This window comes from Carettochelys insculpta, chromosome 1, assembly GCF_033958435.1.
Source record: "Carettochelys insculpta isolate YL-2023 chromosome 1, ASM3395843v1, whole genome shotgun sequence".
NCBI lineage: Eukaryota > Metazoa > Chordata > Testudines > Carettochelyidae > Carettochelys > Carettochelys insculpta.
The window spans coordinates 240056985-240083968 of NC_134137.1; the positions used below are offsets into that span (position 1 = coordinate 240056985).

Below are 26984 nucleotides of genomic sequence, written 5' to 3' on the forward strand. Positions count from 1 at the left end.
TTGCTTTCTTCCTGTCACGAGCATCAATGAGGCGTGCGCGTTGCTGCTCTTCAAAGTTGTCATATGCGTGTCGTACGAGAGCACACCAGCCTGTTGGGTCTTTTGCATGCTGCCCTAGCTGATCTGGTTTTAAACCAGCATGAGCAATGTTGGCCTTCACGCAGTCTTTACTCCTCTTGCAAGGCCTACCTGGATTCCTTTTGCCCTAGGAGAGTTCACCGTAGAGGAGTTGCTTAGGGATTCTTGATTCCTCCGTTCGTATGACGTGCCCTGTCCAGCGAAGCTGGGCTTTCAGAATCATGACTTTGATGCTCGTGGTTCCTGCTCTGTCCAGGACTTCCAGGTTCATAACTCTGTCCTGCCATCGAATGTGCAGTATTGACCTCAGGCTGCGTGTGTGGAAGCGCTCCAGCAGTTTTATATGTTTTCTGTACAAGGTCCAGGTTTCACAGCCATACAGGAGACTGGTCAGGACTACAGTCTTGTACACTTTCAGTTTAGTAGACTGTCAGATATTGTGCTGATTCAACACTTGCACTCTCAGACGTCCTTGGGCCCGGCTGGCCTGGCAGATTCTGGCATTGATTTCTTTGTCAAGGGAGCCATCATTGGCTATCACACTGACAAGGTACTTGAACTCCTCTACTGTTTTTAACTCTGTTCCTTCAATAAAGATTGAAGCAGGGAGAACAGCAGATCTTGGAGCAGGTTGAAACAGTACCTCGGTCTTTCCTAGGCTGATGGTCAAACCAAAGAGGCGAGTGGCATCAGCAAACTTGTTGACGATGAGCTGGAGATCAGATTCTTTGTGCTGTAAGTGCACAGTCATCAGCAAAAAGAGCTTCAAGGATGAGTCTCTCAAGCGTCTTGGTTTTAGCAATCAGACGATGAAGGTCAAAAAGTGACCCATCAAGTCTGTATTTTATGTAGATTCCATGGGTCAGGTCCCTAACTGCATGGCTGAGGACGCACGTGAAAAAGAGGTTGAATAACACTGGGGCCAGCATGCATCCTTGCTTCACGCCATTGGATATCTCAAATGGATCTGAGAACTTGCCGTTTGAAAGAACAAGGCCAGTCATGTCATGGTGGAACAGGCGTATGAGGTTAACGAATCTCCTCGGGCAGCCACGTTTTGACAGGATAATCCACAGGGCTTCTCTGTTGACGGTGTCAAATGCCTTGGTCAAGTCTATAAAGACCGTGTACAGATCCAAGTTCTGCTCTATGCACTTTTCCTGGACCTGATGAACAGCAAAGATCACGTCAATGGTGCTGCAGCCTGGGCAAAAACCACACTGTGCCTCTGGTAAGTTCCCCTCTGAGATGCTGGTGATCAGACAGTTGAGGATGGCTCAAGCAAGATCTTCCCAGCAGTACAGAGAAGGGAGATGAGCCAGTAATTTCCACAGTCAGCTTTGTTGTCCTTGTTCTTGAAGAGTGAGATGATTGTGGCATCCTTAAAGTCTTGGGGCATGTCTTCTTCCCAGATGCTGATCAAGATGTTGTGAAAGGCTTCAAGTGACACTGGTCCTGCTGCTTTAAAAATTTCAGCAGGGATACTGTCCATCCCAGGGGCTTTGCCAGAGCTGGTCTGGCTGATTGCCTTTATGACCTCATCCATTGTAGGGGGCAGGTCAAGACTGTCTATTGTGGGTTTCTGAGGGATCTGGTCTAGGGTCACAGGGTCGACAATGGAGGGTCTGTTGAGAAGGTTGCTGAAGTGCTCTCTCCACCTATTGTTGATGCTGTTCTTCTCCCACAGAAGGGTCATGCCATCTGCAGACAGGAGAGGTGTAGTACTTGGCTTTGAATGTCCATATATAGCTTTGATAGCACTGAAGAACATCTTGGAGTTCTTGGCATCAGCGTAGTATTGGACTTCATCAGCTTTACTCTCCCCCCACTCATCTTGCATTTTGTGAAGTGCTGTTTGTACCTGGTTCTGAAGGTGTTTGAAACGATCACGTTTGGAGATTGAGGACTGATTGTTTTGCCATAGCAGAAATGCGTTCCGTTTTTCCTCTAAGATCTTCATGATGGCCTCCTCATTTTCATCAAATCAGTCTTGGTGAACTCTCTTTCTCAGTCCTAGTGTTGACTTGGCTGACTCCATCACCAGGATTTTGAACTGGTCCCACTTTTGTGTTGGGTCTCCAGTCTGAGGTCGATGGGACATCAGCACTTTGTCAAGGCAGGCTGCGAATTTCTCACGATGAACAGTGTGTTGCAGCTTCCCAATGTTGAAGGAGGGTCTGACAACCTTGAGCTTCTTGCGGTGCAGTGGTGTGATGTGCAGCAAAAGGACTGATCTGACGAGTCTATGATCAGTCCAGCACTCGGCTCCCCACATGGCCCTGGTGATCTTAACATCTCAAATGTCCCAACTGTGACTGATGACTTAGTCAATCGGGTGCCACTGTTTTGATCTTGGGTGCATCCATGTGGTTTTGTATTTATCGGCTTGCCTGAAGAGAGTGTTGGTAATCGTCAGGTTGTTTTCTGCACACTAGCTCAGCAGAAGGCAGACATTGGCATTCATGTTACCAACACCATGATGCCCCAGCACCCCTTTCCAGGTCCTACAGTCCTTGCCGACCTTGGCGCTGAAGCCACCCAAGAGGAGAAGCTTGTCACTAGGCGGAGTTGCTTTCACAAGGTGGTCAAGGTCCTCATAGAAACTTTCTTTTGCTTTGTTGCTGCTAGTCAGTGTGGGGGCATAAGCGCTGATGACTGTAACATGGCGAGAGATGTTGAGGGGGAAGCGGAGCTTGATCAGATGCTCACTGATGCAAGTTGGTAGGTCAATAAGCTGGTGCAGAAGTGATGTCTTGATGGCAAGTTGCACTCTGTGAATTCTGTCTTCATTTTCTGGCCTGCCTTTCCAGAAGGAGGTGTAACCTGCTTTTGGTTCGCAGATGGATCCTTCCTCTGCCAGTCTCGCTCAGGGCGGCTATGTCAATGTTATAATGTGCCAGTTCTCTTGCTATGAGGGCCGTCCTTCTCACAGGCCTCTTAGCATTCTCCCTGTCCCAGAGGGTGCGAACATTCCATGCTGCAAATATCTTCCTTTTCACTGTTTTTTGACCGCTGTGAGGGTAAAACTGCCAGCTGTGTCATGCTGGCCATTTTGGTTGGGATAAGCAATTTTTGGGACACCTTTTCTAGCCCCCTCCCTCATTTTGAGGATGAGCAGTGCTGTTCCTAAAAAGGCCTGCTCAGTCACCTGGGATGCTGCCAAACCCCTCTGTCACCCGGGGGTCAGAGTCAAGCACCCAAAGTCCACAGGCTGCCTATGTGCAGGTTTGGAGCTACGACTCCCAGTGGTCACCTCCACTGTCACTGTCGCTTTGCCCCTGTCGCTTTGCCCCTCCACCATCGCCGCAGGACTTTGAGGTAGACAGAAGTGATGAGAATGTGCAAAGAACCTGAGCGGGAGAATGTTTTAAGTGGAAAAGCCGTTGCACAGGGGCAGTTCTACTCTCTCGACCTCAGAAGCCTGGTTCCAGTGGTATGAAAAGTCATCACAGCTGGGACTTCCTAGGCTGCAGTGGATGGCCATGCCGTCTTTGGTACCTTGTCATGCCCTTCGCTCTCCACAGAGCATTGCAGAATCACTTTCCTGGTCATTGGATCTTGCTGTTGATCTCATCCGTCCAATCTGTCGGGGCCGACTTTGCATGCTGGGATAGGCAAGTCCCTATCTCACCACAGGTTTCAGACCCCCGAATAGGGATGTAGTAAGGACAAATTTGACCATAAAGTCATGTGCCTGAAACTCCCATTCATTTCAACAGGAGTTGTCAAAGTCCATCAACATCCATGAGAATGTGGTCTCTAAGTCTAGGTTTACACTGCGAGTGCTATTTCAGGATACAAAGGTATCCCGAAATAACAACCCTATGGCTTTTCGTGGAACCCTAAATAGCACTGCTAGTTGGTGCGGCTATTCCAGTTCCAGTACACAAGGTAACAGAATGTTCAAAATAGCCCCTTATTCCAGACTTTGGTGCCGTTTGGATAGCACCAAGTTCAGAATCAGGTATTTTGAAATTATTTACACAATTTGCATACCACAAAGTTAAGGGAAGTGAATTTGTAACATTTCTGTAATGAAGGGCACCATCGTTCTTCAAATATGGAGTGATTCATGTTCAACTGATGTTGTGCATGTGTGAGGAACTGCAGTCCTTTCCTGAACTGGTTATATATCACAAGTTTTCAGGGGTCATGGGAGGGGTGTTTCTTCTTGACAAATACAGCAGACAAATCCTAACACTGTAACTTTTACCAGAAGTGTTTGCACAAGTTTGTGGGAGTGGATCACTTCCCCCAATTGTCAGAAATGTTTGGCAATAGGCCAGTCCATGTAAACTGTAAATTAGTGCTCCAAAGGCAACAATAATGCTGACCAAATACATAAATGAGAAGGAATTCATAACAGAACATCATAATAAAAAAGGACAATGGGAAGAACAGCTAGGACAGTAATTAGGAAGTGTCATTGCTGTTGTGGTAAAGGAGCTGAAGTAGAAATAACACTTTTTAGCAGTTATGTAAGGAGATGGTCAGGATATTAGGGCGTGAGACCTGGCAGAAAGACCACAGATGCAGTGAAAAGCTGGAAATCCTGTGAGGTGCCAATGGATTGAACTGAATGATCCTCAGCACGGAAAAAAGCAGGTGTTTTGGTATTGTGCATCTAGACAAGCCCAAAACACAAATGGCTGCATTCACATTCTCAAACCCCTCAGGAGCTTGCCCTCTTGTTGCACTGTTTTCTCATTTGCTGAAGCTCTGATGAACCTTTACCTTGAAGTAACATATTAAGCCTGCTTTTTGTGCTACTATACAACATTTCTCCAGAATTCATGAAGAGCAAAAGTGGGTATAACCACAGGATGAACCTGGCTAGTCTGGCACCTTTGGGACCTCACCGGTGCTGAATCAGAGAATTTGTTGAACCACAAGAAGTCAATATTATCTTGCAGCACTTTCACTGCTTAATGGGCTCTTGGAAAACATTTATGGGTAAATTAGAGCTAAGTACATACCCCTTAGAATTAAAGCTCTGCAGGGCACAAGTTTAAAGCCTTGCAGTATGACTGGGATCCCCTGGGTCTTGCATGACCTGCTGTCATAAGAGCTGAATTGGATAGGAGCAGGATTAAAGAATAATCCCATGCAGTGGTCTACTTTAGAATAAGCAATATATACTATACAAGGGACAGCTGTGATCATCTAGTCCAGGGGTCAGCAAACTTTCTGAGCTGCAGTGCTGAAATTTGACCTTTCAACCTCTATGTACAGTCCAAGTGCCAGTGATACTTTTTTAAGTCACTAATAGTCCTACTTACAACAGCTTCATTAATAAATAAATTAAGATGCAGAGCTTTACCGTTTAGGTGATGATTGGTAGCATTAGCAGGTCTCTTGATAAACCACAGGCAGCATGGCTTTGAGCAAGGTCCCCTCTGCATGGGGGAGGAGGGGAAAGGCTGAGTTCTTGCCTGGTATGCCAATGGGAATTGGTTCATGAGCTGGTCTTGGCACCCATGTCAGTGATTGTGACCTCTGATCTAGTCTGTCTAACACAGGCCATAAAACTTACCTGAATTCATTCTTGTTTGAACTAGAGCGCATCTTTTAGAAAAACTTACAGTCTTGATTTTAAAATTTCCATTGATAAAGACTCCATCACAGACTTTTGTAAGTTGTTTCAAACAGTTAATTATTCTCTTTGTAAAAATAGCATCTGATTTGATGTCTGAATTTGCTTATCTTCATCTCCTACTATCTTAGTATATCTTTCTTTGCTCAGTACTTGCAGACCAAAATCAAGTCACCCCTTAATTTTCTCTTTGATGAGCTAAGTGCATGGACCTCCTAGAGTCCTTCACAATAAGGCATGTTTTTCAGTCCTTATTTCATTCTTCTAGCTCTTCACTGAGTCTCTCCAATTTGTCAACATCCTTCTTGCACTGTGGACACCAGAACTGTCTGCAGTATTCTAACAGTAGTCATAATAGTTTCCAATACAAAGGTAATACAACGTCCCTGTTGCTACACAGGATTCCAATTTGATGTCTCTAACAATCACATAAACCCTTTTTAGCCTCAGCATGACAATGAGAGCTCATGTTTAGCCGAGTATTCACCTCAGTACTCCACATCTTTCTTTCCTCATCACAACTTCTCAGGACAGAGAAACTTCACATTGACTTTCTCAGGGTTCTGCTTCATAAGGACAATCTAGTGCAACCAATCAAAGTGTCTTTGTTGGGAAAATAGTAGGGTTTATTACAGGATTACTAATTAGTCTTACCTTTTGTAGGATAAAAATAAAACAATTATTGACAATCAGTAACACTATATAATACTTCTCAAAGCAAACGACTCTCTTTAGGTTGACCCAGAATGACCAGAAATGTTATTCTTAGTAGGAGCAACATACTGAATATCCTGTGCACTTAAATTGTCTTTTTTTTCCTCTCAAATATATGAATGAACCGTGTCCTATGGCCCAAATTCATCTCTCATTTTCAGCTATACAATCCTATTGACCTCCCAGGGATGGACAAGGGTAAATAGAATCAAAATTTGGCCCACAGGCAGTCTTTTGTACAGAAAGCAAACATATTCATGTTTAATAGCTACTGTTAGTGTACAGAAAAGAAAAAAAAACAAGCCGTTGCTGTGATGCAAATGTTTGTTTCTGCAAAACAAAAGGATCAGTATTTTGCTCTGAGGGCAGAGAGAGAACAGAATTTATAGCATGCAACATAAAGCAATTTCTCACAGCAGACAAGGAAGCCTTTGTGTATAGCTGGGTGAGAGGAGAGAAAACTTACCTTCACCACGAGTTTACCCCGACCATCCCAGTCAATCTGCAAATCTTCCCCAAAGGTGAGGCGAACTGAAGATAACGTAATGTGCTGGATACGGAGGGCACCTCAAAAACAATCAGACAAATTTCAGTCAAGAAGGATGTGTTAAATCATCAGCGAGGAGGATGCAATGTCTTCATCAGACATTTAAGGTTTGAGATCTAAGCAGATACATTAAAAGTTTGTCCACACTATTTTCTTTCCACAGATGTAATGGAACTTATGCATACCCCTAGTGTAGACATATAGATGTGATTTACCCGAGAGTAAAACCCAGTCCAAATAGGGGCACAAAGACATTGCTCATTATGACACAGATGCCTATTGATCCTAAGCACACCAGAAGATGCAGAGATGGGCAAGGTGTAGAGCACCCACTCCATACACACCAATGGAGCTGGCACTGCAGTACAGGGGATGTGTAGATTGCACGTGCCAAAGGGGAACACAGCAAACATGCTGGTTGCAGTGCTCCACTTTGACAGTCCACAGGTATTGTACCCACTCGTCTGGTGCATCTCTGCACTTGTGCTTCACATATGCTAGGTGAGAGCTGGCTTGGAGCTGCAGCTTGGCCTGCGTCTGTGCTAAAAGTAACAGGGCATAGACCCGAGTCCCACTGGCTCTTACCCACCGCCTAGCATCATCCTTGGATCATGTCCTGAGTGCTTGCTGCCCTGACTAAGACCGATTCTGCGTGGCTAGAAGAGGTGGGGGTGCTTCACTCATAGGATATCCTGGGCTCCGCATGCTGTATAGACACAGCCTTAGAGTGTGGTCTGAACTGTCTCGTGCCACAAACACACCTTGTGCCAAAGGAATCTGTATGTCCTGGCCATTCAGAGAGATGCCGCCTCCATGCTTCATTTTGATTATGCTGTTCTCCACGTCCTGGAGTCGGACAGAGGCTGAGCGGGTGCACACTGCATCAGGATCATCTGAACACTAAAAGCAAGCCAACATTTCCTAGGACGGTTAGGATTTCACTGTATCAGTAGCTCAGCTGCTCCATCATGCAGGGCCAGAAGCCAGAGCTGTCTTACCCATACGACAAACTGAGGGGGCCACCCTAGGCCCCATGCTTTTGGGGGGCCCACAATGGCTGCCCCAACCATCCTAGTTTGAGACCTGGCACTGCAGCAGAGGTCACCATCCCCCACTCACCATGTGGGCGGAAGGAGCTTGTCAGCCTGCTCCACCTCACCGCCCTCCCAGCCCACTGCTCCCCTCACCTCCACAGTGGTGGAAAGCAGAACAGCCCAGCACCAGGGCACACCACTTCCTGTTGCCATGGAGAAGGGGGATGCAGTAGCTAAGAGGGTGGCACAGCAGGATCGAGTGCTACTCTGGCTCCCACTTCCCACATGGTGAGTGGGGAGGGAGGTGGTAACAATTGACACAGCACCAAGCCCTGTAATTCCCCAGGCAGCATTGCTCAGGGGAGGGGAAAGAGGGAGGCAGGGATTGGGAATGGTGCTTGTGACACAGTGATGAGGCCGTTGGTCCAGGCCCCACACATCAGGCACTGGTGGGAGTTACCTCAGCCTCCGCCACCTGCTGTGGGGGGCAGCCCTGCCAGAAGCTCCCCAGTGGCTGTTGTTAGTGTCACCTCTGTGCCCATGCTTAGCTTTGGTATTTATTTTATTTAGCGACAATGCAAGGAACTTACTGGCCTTTATCTTGAAAGACACTGGCCACATGACAGTATAATATAGGAGGCCAATGAACTTTGGAACACATAAATAACCCAAGCATCACATCGTAGTTTTGGAGAACTAAGAACAGTGTATTTAAGAGGGGACGTTTGTATATAGTGAAATCAGGCTGCTGCAGGAAGAGGAACTAACACCAGCTTTTGACTATTTTAGGACAGGGACGTCTGCAGATGTCTGGTCACAAGAGTGCTACAGCAACAATTGACGTATACGATAATAAGAGGATATCATTACTACACTAACCTATCAAAGAAGGGCATCCGAACATTAGCAAGATGAGGAAATACAAATAAGAAAAAGGGGAGAAATCCCTAGAAAATATGCATGAGGCATAGGGACGTCAGTGTAACACATTATGAAAGTTGTATCCCAAGCTGGGTGCAGGAGGAGACAGACATGCAGCCTTGGGGAGGGGCCAGGATGATGGCCACTGGTGACAGAAAGGAAGAGGTGATGATGACAGAAAGACAATGACTAACATTTCAGATGGTTTTGCAAGAATGGGGTGAGCATATGGATGTTCAGATGTACATTCTATTGACTGGCCTGGGATAGAGTATTTGTAACTGTGCTAAATGCATTAATAAAACTGTCACAAATACAGATAGGTTCCTAGAGCATGAATGTTGTTGTCACTGAGCAATTATTCCCAACTGATCTGGGGACAAGACCCTGTTAAACCACAGAGGGATGGCTGGGAATGCTTAAGTACTCAGTGTAATTAATACACAATACATAGATCTAATTCTACATCAGGGAACTGTAGTGCACCATCTTTTCTCAGGGCATTGGAAAAGGAACTATGAGGCCAGGCTGCACCTATGACAGTGGCACCTTATCAACTAACAGATATTTTGGATAGTAACAGAGAGACAGCCGCGCTAGTCTATACACTATCAAAACAAAAAGCAGTCAAGTAACACTTTAAAGACTAGCAAAATTGTTTATTAGGTGAGCTTTCGTGGGACAGACCCACACAACGAGAAGTCCTGTGGCACCTTATAGACTAACAGAGATTTTGGAGCATAAGCTTTCGTGATGAAGCAGGTCTTTGCCCCTGAAAGCTTATGCTCCAAAGTATCTGTTAGTCTACAAGGTGCCACAGGACTTCTTGTTGTTTTTGCAGATACAGCTAACACAGCTACCTCTCTGATACCATGACAGTGAGAACCTGAGAACAAGCTGCACTGTGTGACGAGAGAGACTCTCTTCCTGGCTGCTCTGTCTAGTGAGATGACAGACATGTCACAAGTTTGTTCAAAAGGGGAAACTAGAGGCACGCAGCTCTCACTCTCGTCATTTCATGGACTCCTGTTGTTAGTTACAAAGGTCCGGGTGGAATGTTCTGCAGACAGGGGATGCTGACTCACAGGCTCTGGTCTTCCCTTCTCGGTTTCGAAAGAACAGTTTATGTGGAAACCAGTTACGCCAGTTCCACAAGCCCAACTCTGCAAGAATGCACTAATCACTGGCACTGAAGGGGTTGTGGATGAGGATAGGCAAAACCTATTTCCCTAACACAAATGGGCTTTCTGCTCAACTTCTCTATGGGGCCTCTTAATCCCTAAACTGTCCCTGCTGCCTTTTCCCTTCTATGCACTGTCTTCATGCTGCTTCTGCTGCCTCCCTTCCTCCACCTGCCCTGGTGCCTTCCTCTCTCCTTCCAAACCCTCCTCACTCCCACTGCTGTGATTCTTTCTTCCTATCTTACCTCTCTGCCCTCCTCAGTTCTATACGTCCAACACTCCCTCATCAAATTTTCCTTCTCTGTCACCCGTCCCACTCCCTCAACTCTCTCATCTACTCCCGTATCGATTTTACTGCCTCTTCTGCAAAACTCCCTCATAAAACCCAGCTGCTGTCCTTACTGAGTGGTCACTCCCTGTTCCAGTATGCTCTGGCACCCTTCCTATTTCTCTCTATCTCCATTTCCTGCCCTGTAACTAGGCCTTTGCCAGTCTCTTTGCAGCGGGGATCATGGGAAACAAGTTTCAAGGGGCTGATGAACTAGGGAGTAGTGGAACCAGTTTGCCAATAAGATCTTCCAAGAAAGAACTCCAAACTCTTAGGGTAACCATATTATTCTGTGCCCCTTGGTTCCTGAGGAAGCACATGCTCAGGGCCACTGTGGAGCCTGCAGTCTAAACAGTTCAGTGGAAGGGGCACACCCTCCTCTGTCTCTTGTATTTGTATGCTGACTTGGCAAAACTGCGGAGAGACAGTATAATGAATTTGAGTCTACAGCCTGGGATTAAAGGAAAGGCAGCAAGGAGAGACAAACAGGTGTTAATTCAGAAGAGAGAGTGTAGCTATTTTCATAGGCAAATGCCATTCACATGCACAGGAAGCTCCATTTATCCACTCCCCCAACACAAACCTACAGGAAGGATGCTCTTACCTGGATCGTCTCTATGATAATAGAAAAGGAGTTCTCCTCACAATCCTTGGCAAATAAGTATTGACAGATCCCACTGAAGGTGAAATATTTGTTGTCAAAACTTTTGAAATGAGATTGGCCAGTGACTGAACATTCTCCTGAAAAAAATGCCAAAGAAAGACAGTCAGATCTTTGAGCAAATTCGGGCTTCTTGTGAGGCACACAGCATGGAGCAGGCTGTGCCAGGCTCACAGCTCCTAAGGGCTGCATGGTAGCAGCAGCATGGCTCCTCATACTGGAGGAGCTCATTGTCATTAGAAAGGCAGACTCCAGACAAAGCTAAGAAGACTGTAACTCAAGGTTTCCTCGCACAGGGTGAAACTCAGCCTTGCACAGAAAACCAGCTCAAGCCTCAAAATGACCCTGAAAAGGTCTGTAAATGGGGCGTGAATTATACTCCACAATGAGACCAGAACCAGGGACTTCAGTGGCGTTACTCAAGCACCAGTCAGGCCTTGTTCAATGAGTTGCACCAATTTACCTAATCATTTTACTAAAACCAGTGCCAAAGGCTGTGTGAACACTCTCAAGCTTAATCTATATTACAAAAATAATTAAACTACACTGCTCTGAGGTGTGAAAAATCTACAGCTCTGAGTAACACAGTTAAGTTGACCTACATCAACATGAAGACAGAGCTAGTCTGATGGAAGAATTCTTCCATTGACTTAGCTACCACTGCTCAGGGAGATGGACTGTCCACACGGGTGGGGGAACTGCTCCTCAGCATAGGTAGTGCCTACACTGAAGTACTACAGTGGTGCATCTGCACTATTGAAGCATATTTAGACAAGCCCATAATTCAATTTAAATGTGTCTTATGTCAGTTGAGCTTTGTTTGTAAATCTGCAGATACAATCTATGCAGGTTTAAACTGATATGTTAATAGCAACTAACTGTCATATAACAATTCTCACCTATAGCATTCAAAGTGCTTTACCTAGGAGGTAAACATCATCCCCATTTTAGAACCAAGGAAATTGAGGCACTGGGAGGAGAAGTGACTTGCCCAAGGTCGCCCAACAAACCAGTGGCAGAGCTAGGATTTTCATCCTGGTCTCCCAATCTCGCGCTGTTTTTACAAGGTCATATTGCCTCTACTTTTCTAAATGGGGGTTTGTAGCAAGTAAATTAAATCACTTTTTAGAACTGTGTAGAAGAAGCCTAAGTTGCAGCAGAACTGGGCCCTCTACACATTAAAAATTGAACCTTTCTTGTTCTCCTGCCCTTGTTCTGAACTTTTTTTGTAGTTCTCTGGATTTTTGTTGACACTTAGATCTTGGCAGGTTGGGAATATTGTCTCTGTTTCTCTAGACATTACAATGAGGCCCTGCCACGGCTCCTGTGTCTGAATGTGTCACAATAGCCTTAGTTAACATAGAACAAAAAAGAAAGGCTGGATCCTTTGGACTTATTCAAGCATATAGGTAAAAATATCTCATTTTATGACTCTCAAAAGCAGGGGTGCTAGAACAATGTGTGCAGTATGCGCTCAGGGCAGAAACTGTGCATTTGGGTTGTTATTGCTACTCAAGCCTAGGGCATAGCAGAAACCCTAGTTCCAGACCTATGCACGAAACGGGTAAAGAGCTGAAAGACAATCAGACTCAGATAAAGTTGTGTTTCTCACAGGGGCAGAACTTGAGGTGGCCTTTCCTCTTACATTTAGCTTATTCAATTACCGTTCAGCCTCAAATAACTCCACAGCTGTCCAATCATAAAGGAAAGACATGCTCCCTGCACCAAAGTGCTTATAATATAAGCAAGTTATTTCAAATGGCTAAGCCCCACAACTGCATGTAGCCCCAGTGAAGGCAGTGGAAGCCGAACTGACAGGGGAAGGAGAGGAAAGGAGTTATTTGCACCAAGCCTGAAAAGCACAGGGAGGCCCCCCAAAAGTGAAATGAAATGGGGGGTGGTGTGATCCCGGGTTGAATTTGTACTTAGAAGCAGCAGCAGCATTTTTCACTTGTACACGGACTACATTTGATGTAGAGTCATGAGACACAATAAACATGGAAGCTTGTGAGCCTTAAAACCTAAACTGATACTTTACACAGTTGTGCTGCATTTGGAGGGCTCTCCAATGAACTAGACAATCATGGGGGTGGAATGTGCCTTTGTCAGAAGCTTGTATGGAATTTCTCAGAAAATGTGTCCCTTCCATTTTCGGGGATTCCACACCTCTCAGACTGTGCTTCTCTCTAAAACGTTGGCGCAACTGCTCTGTCTACTTGAAGCAGGGATGTAGATGGGTGAGGCAAGGTGGCTTAGAGCCCAATGACAGATTCAATGGGCACTGGTAGGTGTAATTTCCCCCACTTTGGTCCTCTTTTCATCTCATTCTATCTGTGTGTCAAATACTGACATGTTTTCCCCATTTTCTGATCTCCCACATGCCCTGAGACCCCTGCTCTCAGTTCTCCACTCTCACGTCTCAGTACTAGGCAGCTCAGAACTGCCTGTGGCTAGCCCCCTCCCAATACTCATGCTTGGAGCAGGAGGAGGCAGCACACCATGAGGTCTGTAGAGGCTTCTTGTGTCTCTGCTGATTACAGGGCTGGAACTGAAGAGGGGCCTGGAGCAGCAAGCACAGATTTCAGGGCAGAGAAGTGAGCATATCAGCCAGGATGGAAATGTCAACTGACCATTGCAAACAGATTGTTTGAAGGGAGGTTAGGGAGGAGAGAAAAACAGACTGGTGGAAGCACTGTGTGGGGGAGGGGGTGCGAGCAAAGGCTGCAGATGCACATGCATGCACGCACAAGTCTGCGTGCGCGCACGCGCACACACACACACACACACACACACACTCCCCATGTCGGAGGCGATGAGCATTTGTGGGACAGACCCACTTCTTCAGATCTGGAAATTCTGACCAATTCAGAATTCAAATTCAGAAACCTCGTTGCCTAATACATTCTTTTATCGGTCTTTAAAGTGCTGCAGGACTGCTTTTTCGTTCTGTGCAGATACAGACTAACAGGGCTACCTGTTTGTGATTACCCCATGTCTGGTTTCTCTCCCTTCCTCCTTGCTGTGGTGTGCAAAGGGAGCCTGCCAGGCATGATGGCAACCAGAAAGCTGTAGCTCCTTGGCCAGCTCCCCAGCATGCCTTTGGCTGCAAGCAACAGGAAAGGGAGGGGGAGAAGATGGAAACTAATTGTGAACATGTCTTGGACACTGCAGTGAACTTACTATCATGAAGATCTATTTTATTACTACTAGCATGTATTTTGTCTCAACAGAAAACTCTGAAGATAAAGACTGGAATATTTTGGAATATTGATTTTCATTTATGAGATTACAGTGAGATCCCAGAAGGTAATTGCTATAAACCCTTTATTATTGTTTAATTTTTAGTATGTTATAATGAAATTATTTTACCACTGTTTCTACTCAGTTTTTTCATTGACCTGTCTTATGCACACTCATTGCATGACTATTTTGAACCCCTTTGTATATAAAAGAATTACACTCCACATTTACAACAAGGCACCCCTTCCCCCACAGAAATTCCTGTGTATGTGCCTGGGTGGCCTGCTACCTTGGCTATGGCTCTAGCTTCTTGAACAGAACACATTATTTACAGCCCAATCCTGTAAATCCTACAGAACACCATGCATGGTCCAATTTACTTATACGACATGTAGGCTACGTCTAAACTGGGGAAAACTTCAAAAGGGCCATGCTAATGGCCAAATTGGAGAATACTAATGAGGCGCTGAAATAAATAGTCAGCACCTCATTAGCACGCTGCCGGTCGTGGCACTTCAAAGTGCTGCATTTCGCTTGTGTGCAGCTCGTCTACAAGGGGGTCCTTTTCGAAATGCCCCTGCCGACACTGAAATCCCCTTATTCCTCGATGTTGGCAGGGTCCTTTCAAAAAGGTCCCCATGTAGATGAGCTGTGTGCCAGTGAAACCCAGCACTGTCTAAGTGTCGAGGCCAGCAGCATGCTCATGAGGCACTGAATATTTATTTCAGCGCCTCATTAGTATTCTCCGATTCGGCCATTAGCATGGCCATTTTGAAGTTTTCCCCTAGTGTAGCCATAGCCATAGGATTTCCTGTGTAAGTAGTCCCATGAAAGCGTTTGCTGATTCAGGCCATTAGTCAGGGCTTGTTTACATGGAGACAATCAAAACCATTAATCGAAATTGTCTCTGAAAGTGGATTAGTTGAACTGCATTAAACCCCTGTGTGGACACTCTGAGGGTATCTATACACCGCAGTTAGACATCCATAGCTGGCATATGCCACCTGACTTGGACTTGGGCTAGAGCAAAAGGTTTGTATAACTGTGATGTAAATGTTTGGTCTCATGCTAGAGCTGAGGCTGTAGGATCCTGCAAGTGGGAAGGTCCCAGAGCTCAAGCTGCAGCCTGAGCCCGAATGTCTACATTACAATTTGAACACCCCTTAACCCAAGCCCCATGCAGAGTCTATTTGCAGTGTAGATGTACCATTATTCAAAAATAAAGTGAATCAAGCTAAACTCAATGAAAATCTATATAATTCTGAATAAGAATGCCCACATGGGAGCTTAATGTGATTCACTTTACATTCATAATGCTACTTAATTCCGATTAATTTTCCTGTCCATAAATAGGAAAGGAAAGGAAATTGCAGATATTCTAGTTAGGCACAACAGTTTTCCTTCCTGAAAGCTACTACTCTGAATCTACAGTTTTTACAACATGGCAATAAAAGCAATGGAAAGAGAACTCACGCCTCCCTCATCTCCCCCCACCACCACTGAAAAACATGTATTTACACTGCCACACATAAACCCTTCTGCACAGTCTGATTTACCTTGTGGACTCCTGAACTCTTGAAATATGATCCTTGGTTGCAGCCAGAGCTCAAAGCAAAGACAAATACCCTCTGCGCACTTATCTACATGTGGGACTGAACTAGGCAAGGTTTACATACTTTGGGGGAGCACAAGGGTCAGCATACCTGGGCACTCCTCATTGCTACAGATCCAGCTGCCACGTCGACAAATGCTAGGGAATAGATTGTTAAAAGTCAGGGTGCATAATTTCACATCTCTTACTGCAGCATGTCCCAAAACAGTTCAAAGCTGAGGTCCCCCTTCAGCAAAAGTAAACCAATCATCCTGGGGACACACACATCGGTACTGCTTCTTAACCTATTCATCTTCCATTCACAATCTCTCCAGCTAGCCCAGTGCAAAATATAGTAGTATTGAACTTCAATATTGTTTTTCTAAAATACATGTTCTATGCATCATTATGAGGAAGTCCTATGCCCTGATGTGACACAGAAGGTGAAGAGGAAACAATCCAAACAGTCCTTTCTGGCCTTGGAATCTATGAATCAGCATGGTTATAAAAGTACAGTACAGAACTCTTTTTCTTTTTTCCCTCTGAAGCCATTTATTTTAGCCATCGCATATGTTACAAATTGATATTAAAAAAAAAATCCTCAGTGGGAAAGGGGAGGTTGGTCACTGAAACCTTGGCACCTACAGTTTTAACTATGAAAAAGAAAAACCTCTCTTGGGTGCGAGTGGGAGAGAGAAACAATATTTCTTTCCATCAGTTGCGTAGATGGAAGTATGGATTCAGCATCAGCTCTTGGAGGCAGTCATGCTATCCGGGTTAATCAATGTGCACCAGTGGCTGTTGCTGTCATCCTTGGACTATATGGCCAAACACCTTCAAACCCCACAACTTCTTAAAAGAGCATGCAGAGGGGGGTCAGTTGGTTCTCATTTTAGGAGTTAGCCCATCCCTTATACACCCTCTGGAGCCAGTTGGATGATTTAGGGTGATACAAATGAGGGGATTCCAGGGCACAGCATTCAGCAAGGGAATACTTAGGCTGAATAGCAGGAGATTTTTCTAAACATGAAGTCTATTGTATTGGACTAAGCTCCCAAGGACATGGTGATTTGAATAATGCTATCAGAACCCAGAGCTGAGAAGGCCCCAGGCTGGTCACGGGGCTCCATCCCACCATGGACGTATTGAAGTGCTAATGTGATGGTCACTGCTCAAGCTCCATTAATACATGGCATGGAGGCTGAGCTGCTTCTTGTTGACAGTAGTGATATGCACAGCATCCCACTTTATTGCATGTTGGATCTGGGTGGGCCATTTATCAGGTTTCCTCTTCTGTTGCCTGGATGGACCATTGTTCCCATAACTCCTAACCCACATAGTTACCTTGCTCATTCCCTTCCTTCTACATGGGTAACTCAAGATCCTTTAGGATAATATTCGATGTTGCGATGAAAGAAGAGGGTTACATATTGAATCTAGGGCTAGAAAACTGGGGAGGTGAAATGCGATGGCTGTGCAAGAGGGTGCATGAATTTGTCTCACCTGGACTTCTCAAAGGACATTTTGAATTAGATTTAAGGAAAGTTACATTAATGTAGTAAGTCAAAACAAAACTCTGCTGTCCAAAGCTAGCTGGGACTGGGAGTCTGGGTGTTTGTGTTATTCACAAAACAAATATTTTTCCACTGTATGCAAGATGATGACCCTTACACAGTTCTACTATCAAATATCACTGTGGAAAGGGAGTGGATTCACTCTTTATGAATAGCTTGCTTCTGGGAAGAGGTTGGCACTTCTAAATCTTAGACTGGGGAATTTGCCAATCAAAAGGAAAAAGGTGTAGAGGGAGGGGAGTGCACAAAACTGAAGAGCAGTACACTACTTCTCTAGACCAGGCTGGATCATACCGATTGCACCATATCATTATATTTACCATGAATTGCAGTCCTGGGAGACGGAGGCACCAGAAGGATAGCGCATGCCAGAATGTATGCAGGAGCATTCAGAGCTGTCAACGCAGCTATCTCCATCAAGTAGCTTCCCCACTGGATAGTTCAGACAGTAGCAGAAAAACAAAACAAAAGCACACGTCAGAGCCACTCTTGAAAAGATTTCATTTGCAGTTATCCAAGGTCAGGCACAGAAGTAACTGGAAAGGTCTGGTCCTACCCAAAGAACTTCGTGCCAATTGCTGAGGAGTTTCATTCAGATACTGCTTATTCCAGTAAATGTGCTGAGTTGTGCATTTCTGGAAGCCCCCTGAACCCACTTTTTAAGTCACATCACACAAACTCTTGAGGGTGGGGGAGAGCTCAAGACAGAACCCTATGTCCAGTCACCTCTAATGCTCGGGTGTGGGAGAAGGGGAAGAGGACTGTTATCTGGGCTCAAACCTGGACCTGAATAATCACCATCAGGGCTTTCCTGGAAGTGCAATCTAAGCATAACAAGTCATATCCCCATATGTACTGTCACCAGTGGGGAATACAGCCCAGGATCAAAGTCACAAGTCCTTACCAGAGGTACATATATTATAGGGTTGCAAGGGGTCAGAGGAGTGGGTAGGAGTCCATAACGGGGGAGATGGTGTAGTGACAGCTGGGGAGAGATGAGTGGGACTGGAGCTGAAGAAGCAAATGAGTGGACAGCGGGAAAACAGATAGCCCACCTGATGGCTACCCAGCCATCACACCTACTGCAGCTTTACTAGCTGGCCAAGATGGGTGCTGTATTTGTCTTAGGGAAGGTCGTATATACACAGTTCACCTACCTTAATCTGGGCTTCCATGCCATTTCCACTAAGGGAAGTTGATGGGATCCTGTGTTCCCATTGACTTTCCTTACTCCTAATAAGGGGCAGGAGTACCCCAATCAATGAGGGCACCTTATAAGTTCGATTTAGTGCATCCCCACTAGTTACACTAAATTGTACTATGGAAGATCGACCACAACAGGGTCTAAATTCCCTGTAGTGAAGACATACCCTTAGCCAGCAAACAGAAAGCTGAGTGCCACAGACCTGCCTGTGAGAGGAACAAAATTTAACCTTCCGAATCAACTCATTCCCCTTTCACGCACTCAGCAAATCAGGAATGAAAAGCCTAAGTCCCTAAACAACTGCTTTAAGGACTATTATGCCCATATTACAGATGGACAAGGTGATGCACAGACATATTAAAATGATTTTATCTCAGGTCACACAATGAGCCAATGGACCAGCCAAGAATGGAGCAAAAGGTTCCTGATTGCAGAGCCCCATGCCCACAACCAGAAGACACACCCTCTTCCTACGTGTATTTCCAGGAAGTCTATCCCCATGAAAATTAAATTGTGATCTCTGCATTTAAAAGCAGGAGGGCTTTCCAAAGAGAAAATAGAAGGTCTGTCTTTTCCCGGCAAAAACAACTAAACTTTAAATGTTAAAATAACTCTGTGGTGCCCAACTTGAACGGGTTCCTTTTTCTCTCAGAGCAGAGGCTGGGCTGGAACAGAGAAGAAAAACGCTGGTAAAATGCAGATGTCCGCTTGTCAGATCCTTACTGGATGTGGCACAATATGAAGCTCAAGTAAAATTTGCTATCACTAACGCTGCACTGAAACAAGAGAACACGGATTTGAAGTCTTTTTTCTCATTCTGCCCCTCAGGGTATGCCTACAAAGCAAAGCTATTTTGAAATAACAGCCATTATTTTGAAATAACTATCCGAGCATCTGCACAACACAACCAATAATTCACAATAATTTCACAATACAGGCTGACTTACTTGGAAATTGGCAAACCTCATTCTACGAGGAATAGTGCCTCTTGCAAAATAAGCCACGGTGTGTCCCACGGCCCTATTTTGAAATAGGCTGTATGTGTGTGGATGCTGTATTTCCAATAATAGTGCCCAAGACGTTCACCACTCGTCACATGTGGTGCACAGGACACTGCAGCGTGGCGATTGCGGCTCTCGGAGCCACACACCAGTAGTGCTGTCTGGCCATTCTGTGCAGGTGCCCCACTGCATGGTTGAAGAAGCCATGGCGGTGGCCCTGGAGGTTTCATTGGCAGCCCCAGCGGCAGTGGCTCCAGCTGCCCCAGCTGATTTTTTGGGCCCATGGCCCCAATGGTTCCAGCCACTCCAGCAGCAGTGGCCCCAGCAGCTTCGGTGGCAGCAGCTCCCATGGCTCTGGTGAGTCTCTGGCATTGATTTAAAACAGGAGACTTGGGGTGCCTGGCTCTCGGGAAGGGGAGGGCATTTATTTAGAGCTGGGGGGCTGTGGCGAATACAGAAGGATGATAACCACAAGTGTGGTGAACTTTGAATTCTTATTGGATGCCACTAAGCTCAGTGCTATTTCAACACGCGTTTTGTGTGAAGCAGCATTATTTCAAAATAAACTATTTCCAGAATAGCTGTAGCCACCACATCTTCACTCCACCTCTTTCCACCCCTGCTTTGCCCACACCACACCCCTATTTCACCCCTTCCTCCAAGCCACTGTCCTACCTGTCCCCCAGACATGCTGTTTTCACATCCCTCCCCCGCTCTTCCTGACCACCACAAATGCCACAGAACAGCTGTTTTGTGGCAGGCAGGAGGTGCTGGGAGGGATGCTGAAGAGGTGGTCAGCAGGGCTGCAAGAAGGCGATAGGCACTGGGGGAAGTGGTCGGACGGGTCTCCCTTCTGGATGATGGAGCATCTACAGAGTCAGTGCCTTTGGAGTCAACGTTCAGATGCAGTCTTTTGGAAGAACACCCCTCATTTTTTGCTCTGTTATGAACATTTCAGGCTTATACATAACCTCCATTCCTGAGGCATTCATAGCCGAGCTGCGAAGCAGGGTAGCAACAGTACTTCAGGCTGATGAATTCCACGCTCTTGGCTCTTCCCTGTTCTGTCTGTATTGTGAGGGGACGGGAGCAAGGTGAAACCAGCCAGCTCCCAAGTGGTTTGCTATTGTGTTTCAGTTTCAGTTAGCTGTCTTAACACTATTACATGGGTATAGGCCAGTTTTTGTGAGGCAGGTCAGGGCTGAGGAAAGAGTTAGCAATACCAGTTATTCTAAGGCAGTAGCCTAATCCTGCCCCTGTTTTGGAGGATCCCATCCAAGCACTACCCACTCAGGCCAGCCTGCTTAGTGTCCATAACCAGATGAGATCAAGCATATTCAGGCCAACAATGTCCTGTCCTTTCAATCATCCAGCTCCTGGCTCTCCTCTTGCAAGCTCAAGCCCTGTCTGATCGAAGGGCATGCCTACACTACAAAATTACATTGACATACAGCCACTGAAGTAGTTAAATCACGTTTGCATGTGGGAGGATTTCAGCAGCAACAGTGGGTGTAAACAAGCCAGTGTCTCCACTGGTTTCAGAGGATCTAGCCAGGTTAGTCTGTTTCAGCAAAACCAACAAGTCTGGTGGCAACTCAAAGACTAACAAATTTATGAAGGTGTAAGGTTTCAAGAGATACAATTCACTTCCTCAGATGCTTGAAGGGAAAAAAGGCAGGGATACAGAGATAGGGGTGTGACATCTGTGCTAATTAAGTTAGAATGGACATGGCTTACCTCCAGTGATGAGAAGGTGAGAGTAACTGAAGGGGAAATTACTTATTGCAATGAGACTTTACAGTCAACCTAACCTCTACATCTCTTGCAGAGGTGCAGCTATTCAGTTGGCATAATCAGCAAGTTATATTGGTGGGATCATCAATTTTGTTAGATGCTTCCAAAGTTGAGTTGATGTAAGTCACCTTGTGTCGATCGAACATTGTAGAGTAGACCAGGCCCAAGAATGCTCCGATAACCCACTGTAGGACACTATCATCTGAGTTTCTTACACAACTGTCTTTGGAATTGAACAAGCGATTTTGCAGAAACCCGTATGAAAAGTTCAGATGCAGTGCTGTTACAGGTAAAGAACATTGAGAAGCATTCAACCCAAGTACCAGCAAAAGGCATATATCTTTGCTATCGGAAACTGAGGGAGACGTGTAGATCTGAAAGGCTAACATGGTAACATCACACCTTATAAAAAGGAACAAGAGACTATAGTGAGGCTTTACAGGTGCAAAGTTTGTCCACGTTGAGAAAGGAAAGTGCAATGCAGAGCTGAAGGAGTCATAGATTCATAAATTCTAAGATCCCAAGGGGCATTGTGATCATCTAGTCTTGACTCTTGTATAACACAGGCCACAGGTGTTTGCCTGTTGACTAACTGGCTGAGAGAGACTCCCAGCCATCTCCCATGACTATCTTTCCAGGCCATGCTGTGTACTGTCAGCATATACAAGAAACTGCATCCTAACATGAACAATATTGAGGTATGAAATAGCTCTAAAGAACAATTTGAAATGGAAGGGCAAGGGCACCCCACAATTCTAACATTGTTGCCACTATGATCCCATGAAACCAGAGACGCATTTTCCATGCTAAAGCTCACATGAGGTATCTAGTAAATGACTACACAGAGTTAAACACATATCTTTATACAGATCAGTGTAGCCTACACTTTAAACATGAGACACAAGACTATTCCCACTTAGAGATGTGGGAGGAGGGAGAACATGGTCTTTGCAGCTGGAGATAAAGCTTTCTTCAGATACCAGTGATGGGTGTATTAGAGGAAGAAAGAAAAACACGTAGACCAAGCTCTGCTTAGTTTAGTCAGGCATATATAGCCCATGGAATTCTAAGAAATCATTTGTGTGGAAAAGGGCAATAAGAAGAATTTACCTCATAGATATAAACCACCAAGGAATTTTTAGGATGAAATGTAAAATATTTCCATTTTTTGCATTAATAAATCCTCTTAGTATAATTTTCTCAGCATCTTCTTCCAACGGTTGGATTGCTCTAATCCCAAGTTATGCAGAAATTTGTAGGCATCATACACTACAGCCCCATGCCTGGAAGTACATCCTGCAGCACTAACTAGTGCTGATGGTCACAAAGGCCTTTATTTTTTATTGAACTTAAATAGAAGTCCTTTCATAGAACAAGCATACAGGCAGTATAGAAATCAACCTATTCCAAGGGGCATACACAAACAAAGAGAAAAGCTTCTGGCTTCAGGAACATTAGAAGACAGACACTGGTTTCCTTCTTCTCATAAAATGCATAATATCACAGCCAAAGGTTTCTCTGTGTAAATAAATCAGTAAATAAATTACCAGGGCAGCTGCAGCCATCAGTGCATTGTCCTTGACACACTTCGTTGATATTCAGACTCTGGCAGGTTTTGACACAAGGAGATACACACTCCTTATACTCCATGCCAATTGGACACCTTGGCCCTGAAACAATTAAATGAAATTAGAAATACATATCCCTTAATAACTGTTAATCTCATTGATTACCATAAAATCAATTGCCAGGATTAGAGAAGAGGTCTGATCAATTATTTCATTTCGGGAACAAATATTTAATAGATGTTAATTTTGTTGCATGATGTGACAGTTGCATCTGCCATTCTGTTCTATACGAGAGGAAAACCTCTGTGAAAGCTTGAATATTTCATCAACAGAACCTGGTCCAATGAAAGATATGGTGATGGACACCCCCCATGCTTATGGAAAACGGGTATTGCATATAAGTATGCATAACTCAGAGATGCTTTGGACAAAATGTGTCTTGTAACCTTTCATTTCCAATGGCATAATCTGATGAATCGATAAATCTTATTTTTGTGCCTGTATCATTTTTCTAATTGAAATTAGAAGTACTGTCTACATATTGGTGTTCCAAATGTTCATCTCTGAAGACCTCAACAGGAGGCAGGGCTACCCTATTGTGAGAGTATAGCTGTACTTCACCAATAAAGGGTGTTTAATGGGCATCAATTCACATCTGAAGCACTTCTCTGCCTAGGTTCAGACCAGTGAGCACGCAATGGTGAATTGTCCAAAAAAGACAGGGACAGGTGATTTCACTCATGTGACATTCTCCATCTTGGAGTATATTTTTACACAAAGAGAACAATGGAATTCCCTCCATGGGGGAAAGGCATAAAGAGGGCCCTGGGGTTCCTCCATCTTTTGTTCTCAGACAGCCTTGGAAATTGCCTGATGCGCCCTAAGAAAGGGGGAGAGAACTTTGCAGTGAACTGAAGACCCAAGTCAGGATGAAGTAATTGCTTACTTGAAGCTTCCACCTGATATGAGAACAGCTACGCAGGGTCAGAACTCACAAGCAACTACCTCCTTAGTGGAATAGAAATAGCTATGCATTTTCTTTTATTTTAATTTTTAACTCACTTTGATCTGACTGCTTTCTTAGAAGCACTTAAAGCCTACTGTTTTGCTTAATAAAAATGTTTTGTGTGTAATCAAGCCCAGTGTAAACTGTTATTACCTGGGAATGGCTAACACTGTGCATATCTCCCTTTCATTAACAAAAGGAGATTCCTTAATGAGTCCTCCCTGTGCAAACCTTTTGCTCAGAGAGACACAGGTATATCTGGGGGTTTTGATCCCTTCTGAGTGTTGGCTGTCTGGGTGCTGTGCCCTAGAGCTGCATCCACACAGAGCTGTGGTTAAACAGTGTCTGCACTGCTACAGAAGTGGGTGGTAACCCCAACTCTGTGCCTTGGTTGGGGGAAACCAGAGGATCTGGCTCAGCAAGATAGGGTGGTGGGAAACCCCAGAGAGCAAGAAGGTGAGCATAAGTTCCATGATCAGCATACCAGGGAACATCCCAAGGAGTCTTCTGTGACTGCACCTCATCACAGACATTGCCTCACCTCCTTGTCGTTTTGTTCTATAGACACATTGGGATGGAAAGCTTCACTAGGTCCCTCAGCAAGGTAGGGGGGCCCTGCTCCTTCCCCCCAGAAAAGGCAGAGCCTCCAGCTGAATAGGAGGGGCTGGATATGACTGACCTTAGGGTGAGTCAAGCAAAGGTCCCCTGCCATAACAGTTCCATGCTTCAATTGACTATAGCATCCACAACCCCCTGGATGGGCCCTGCTGTGAGTGTGCCACCTTGGGCCCCAACCACCAGCCAGGCCCTGCTGTCAGTGTGCCATCTTGAACCCTGCCCACTGACTGAGCAGCCAGCCCTCAGCACCACCTGGACTACAACATGCTGCCCCCATCCCCAGGCTCAGTGCTGCCTGGAGTGCACCACAAAGTCTGGCTGCCACCTCTGCCACAGTAGCAGTGGTGGCAGCTGGTACCTCCAGATCCTTTTGTTTCACTGACCCACAAGGCAATTGCCCCCTTTGCTGCCGCTGCCTCCCCCCACGCCTCCCAACAGGCCTGTACAGACAAGTTTAAGGTAAAAAAATATTTGTTTGCAAATCACGTGTCATCCGCTGAAGGAAAGCAAATTACATGATGACAGTTCTAACTGGAATCAAAGTATGAACCATCACTGAGGAAAACCCTGCTATGGTCTCAAACTGCTTCCAATACACAGGTAAGTTATATGCCTCCTAAAGACTCTCACAGTTATGCAGCTCAGTCACTGTGTCATACTGATCTCTTTTATTGCCAGGGAGAAGTGAATCAAATGAATGCTCCGGAAACCCCAGAACAGCTCCTGGAACTAATGTGAGTGCGTTCATGCAAGCACATGTAACCCATGGACCTTCTAGGTGCAGTGTACTGTCCCATCTAGTGGCCTTGGATGATTTACAGAAAAAATAAATGAGTCTACCTTTATTCTTAATTAACATCCAGCTTGGTTTCTAGCTCCTGCAGGAGAGGCTCATGTTCTGAGGCTCCAGGTTCAATACCCCTTGCAAGCATTACACATGCATTTCCTTGGCTTCTTTCACCAACTATCTTCAAATTTCCTGTTAATTCTGCTTCACAATGACTTTACTCATGGGACACACACAGCACAGCAGAGCCACAGCCTATACCCCAGGAATACCAGTCCTGGAACCTTTCCCTGCAACAAAGCCCGCTGCCAGCTTTGTCCACATATCTTCTCTGGAAATACCATCACTGGACCTAACTGGGTTACTCACAGAATCACGGGCACTTTCTCATGCTCCTCTACTAGCATCATATATGCCATCATGTGCCAACAATGCCCAGATGCTTTGTATATTGGACAGACTTCTAACTCCCTTAGACAAAGGGTCAACGGGCACAAAACAGACATCAAAACACTCCAGATCCACAAACCAGTTAGTCAACATTCTAATGGAATGGGGCATTCTGTCAATGACCTAAAGGTGTGTGTGTTACTGAAGAGAAATTATCGCACCGTTTGAGAGAGAGAAGTGGACAAGCTGACTTTTATATTCAAATTCGGCACATTAACACATGGTTTAAATCGTGATGGGAACTTTCTAAGTCACTATAGGGGCTCGTCTGCATACTTGGCTCAATCTAATTCTTGATCTTCCCCCCCCACCCCTCCACTCTCTGATTTGATCACCTTGATTATCTTTTTCTGATTTGTCCTCCTTGCTTACTGTTTTTGGTTCTCTGTGTCTTAAATATTGAGTCTGTTCTGGTCTGGCTATGGTCTGAAGAAGTGGGTCTGTCCCACGAAAGCTCACCTAATAAACTATTTTGCTAGTCTTTAAAGTGTTACTTGACTGCTTTTTGTTTTGATAGTGTATAGACTAGCACAGCTTACTCTCTGTTACTAGCACAGCAGAGAGAATTTTCCCCAGAATGCTTCTATTAGGAGGCCATCTGGTTACACCACCATTGACTGATTTGCACTGATAACACTTCACCACACAAGTGCAAAGTTCCTTTGCTGGGCAGCGTGTTTCTGTAAAAGCCAGCACAAAAAAGCAACATCCTCACATCAAGATCAGGGCACAGAGTCATCTGTTTCCCACGGGGACTACACACCACTTGGGCCTTGTGTCTGTAGAAAGCAGCATAAGGTCCACATCAGCAAAAGAAAATAAATCTAAGCTTTTTGTGACATATATGACACTGTAGAATTAAGATAAAATGTACTGAGTTAAATTTAATGCCTTTGGGGTCCACTGTATTAAAAATGCAAATGTATCTGTTATTAGGGAGCATATATATTTTCTCTATCAGGCTGACTAATGCAATTTCTGGAAAGGATTAGAAACTTCAAAAGACTTTTTGAGACAATATGAATGAAACAGATTTCCCTGCAAATACTGGGTGTGAATAGACTGCAAATGACTCATCTCAGAATTAGTGCTTT

The 26984-nt window shown here is 45.1% G+C and overlaps 1 protein-coding gene across 2 annotated transcripts in view; it reads right to left on the reverse strand.

Moving 5' to 3' along the window:
* The window catches only part of VWF (von Willebrand factor), a 233766-nt gene that overhangs the window by 164879 nt on the left and 41903 nt on the right, over nucleotides 1-26984 (reverse strand). For both annotated transcript variants that reach the window (XM_075003060.1, XM_075003070.1), the window contains 6 exons: nucleotides 23009-23131; nucleotides 17783-17894; nucleotides 16001-16047; nucleotides 11001-11137; nucleotides 7694-7832; nucleotides 6852-6952 (listed from right to left, as the gene is read on the reverse strand). In XM_075003060.1, the coding sequence (XP_074859161.1) occupies nucleotides 6852-6952; nucleotides 7694-7832; nucleotides 11001-11137; nucleotides 16001-16047; nucleotides 17783-17894; nucleotides 23009-23131 (659 nt within the window). The remainder of the gene's footprint in view (nucleotides 1-6851; nucleotides 6953-7693; nucleotides 7833-11000; nucleotides 11138-16000; nucleotides 16048-17782; nucleotides 17895-23008; nucleotides 23132-26984) is intronic.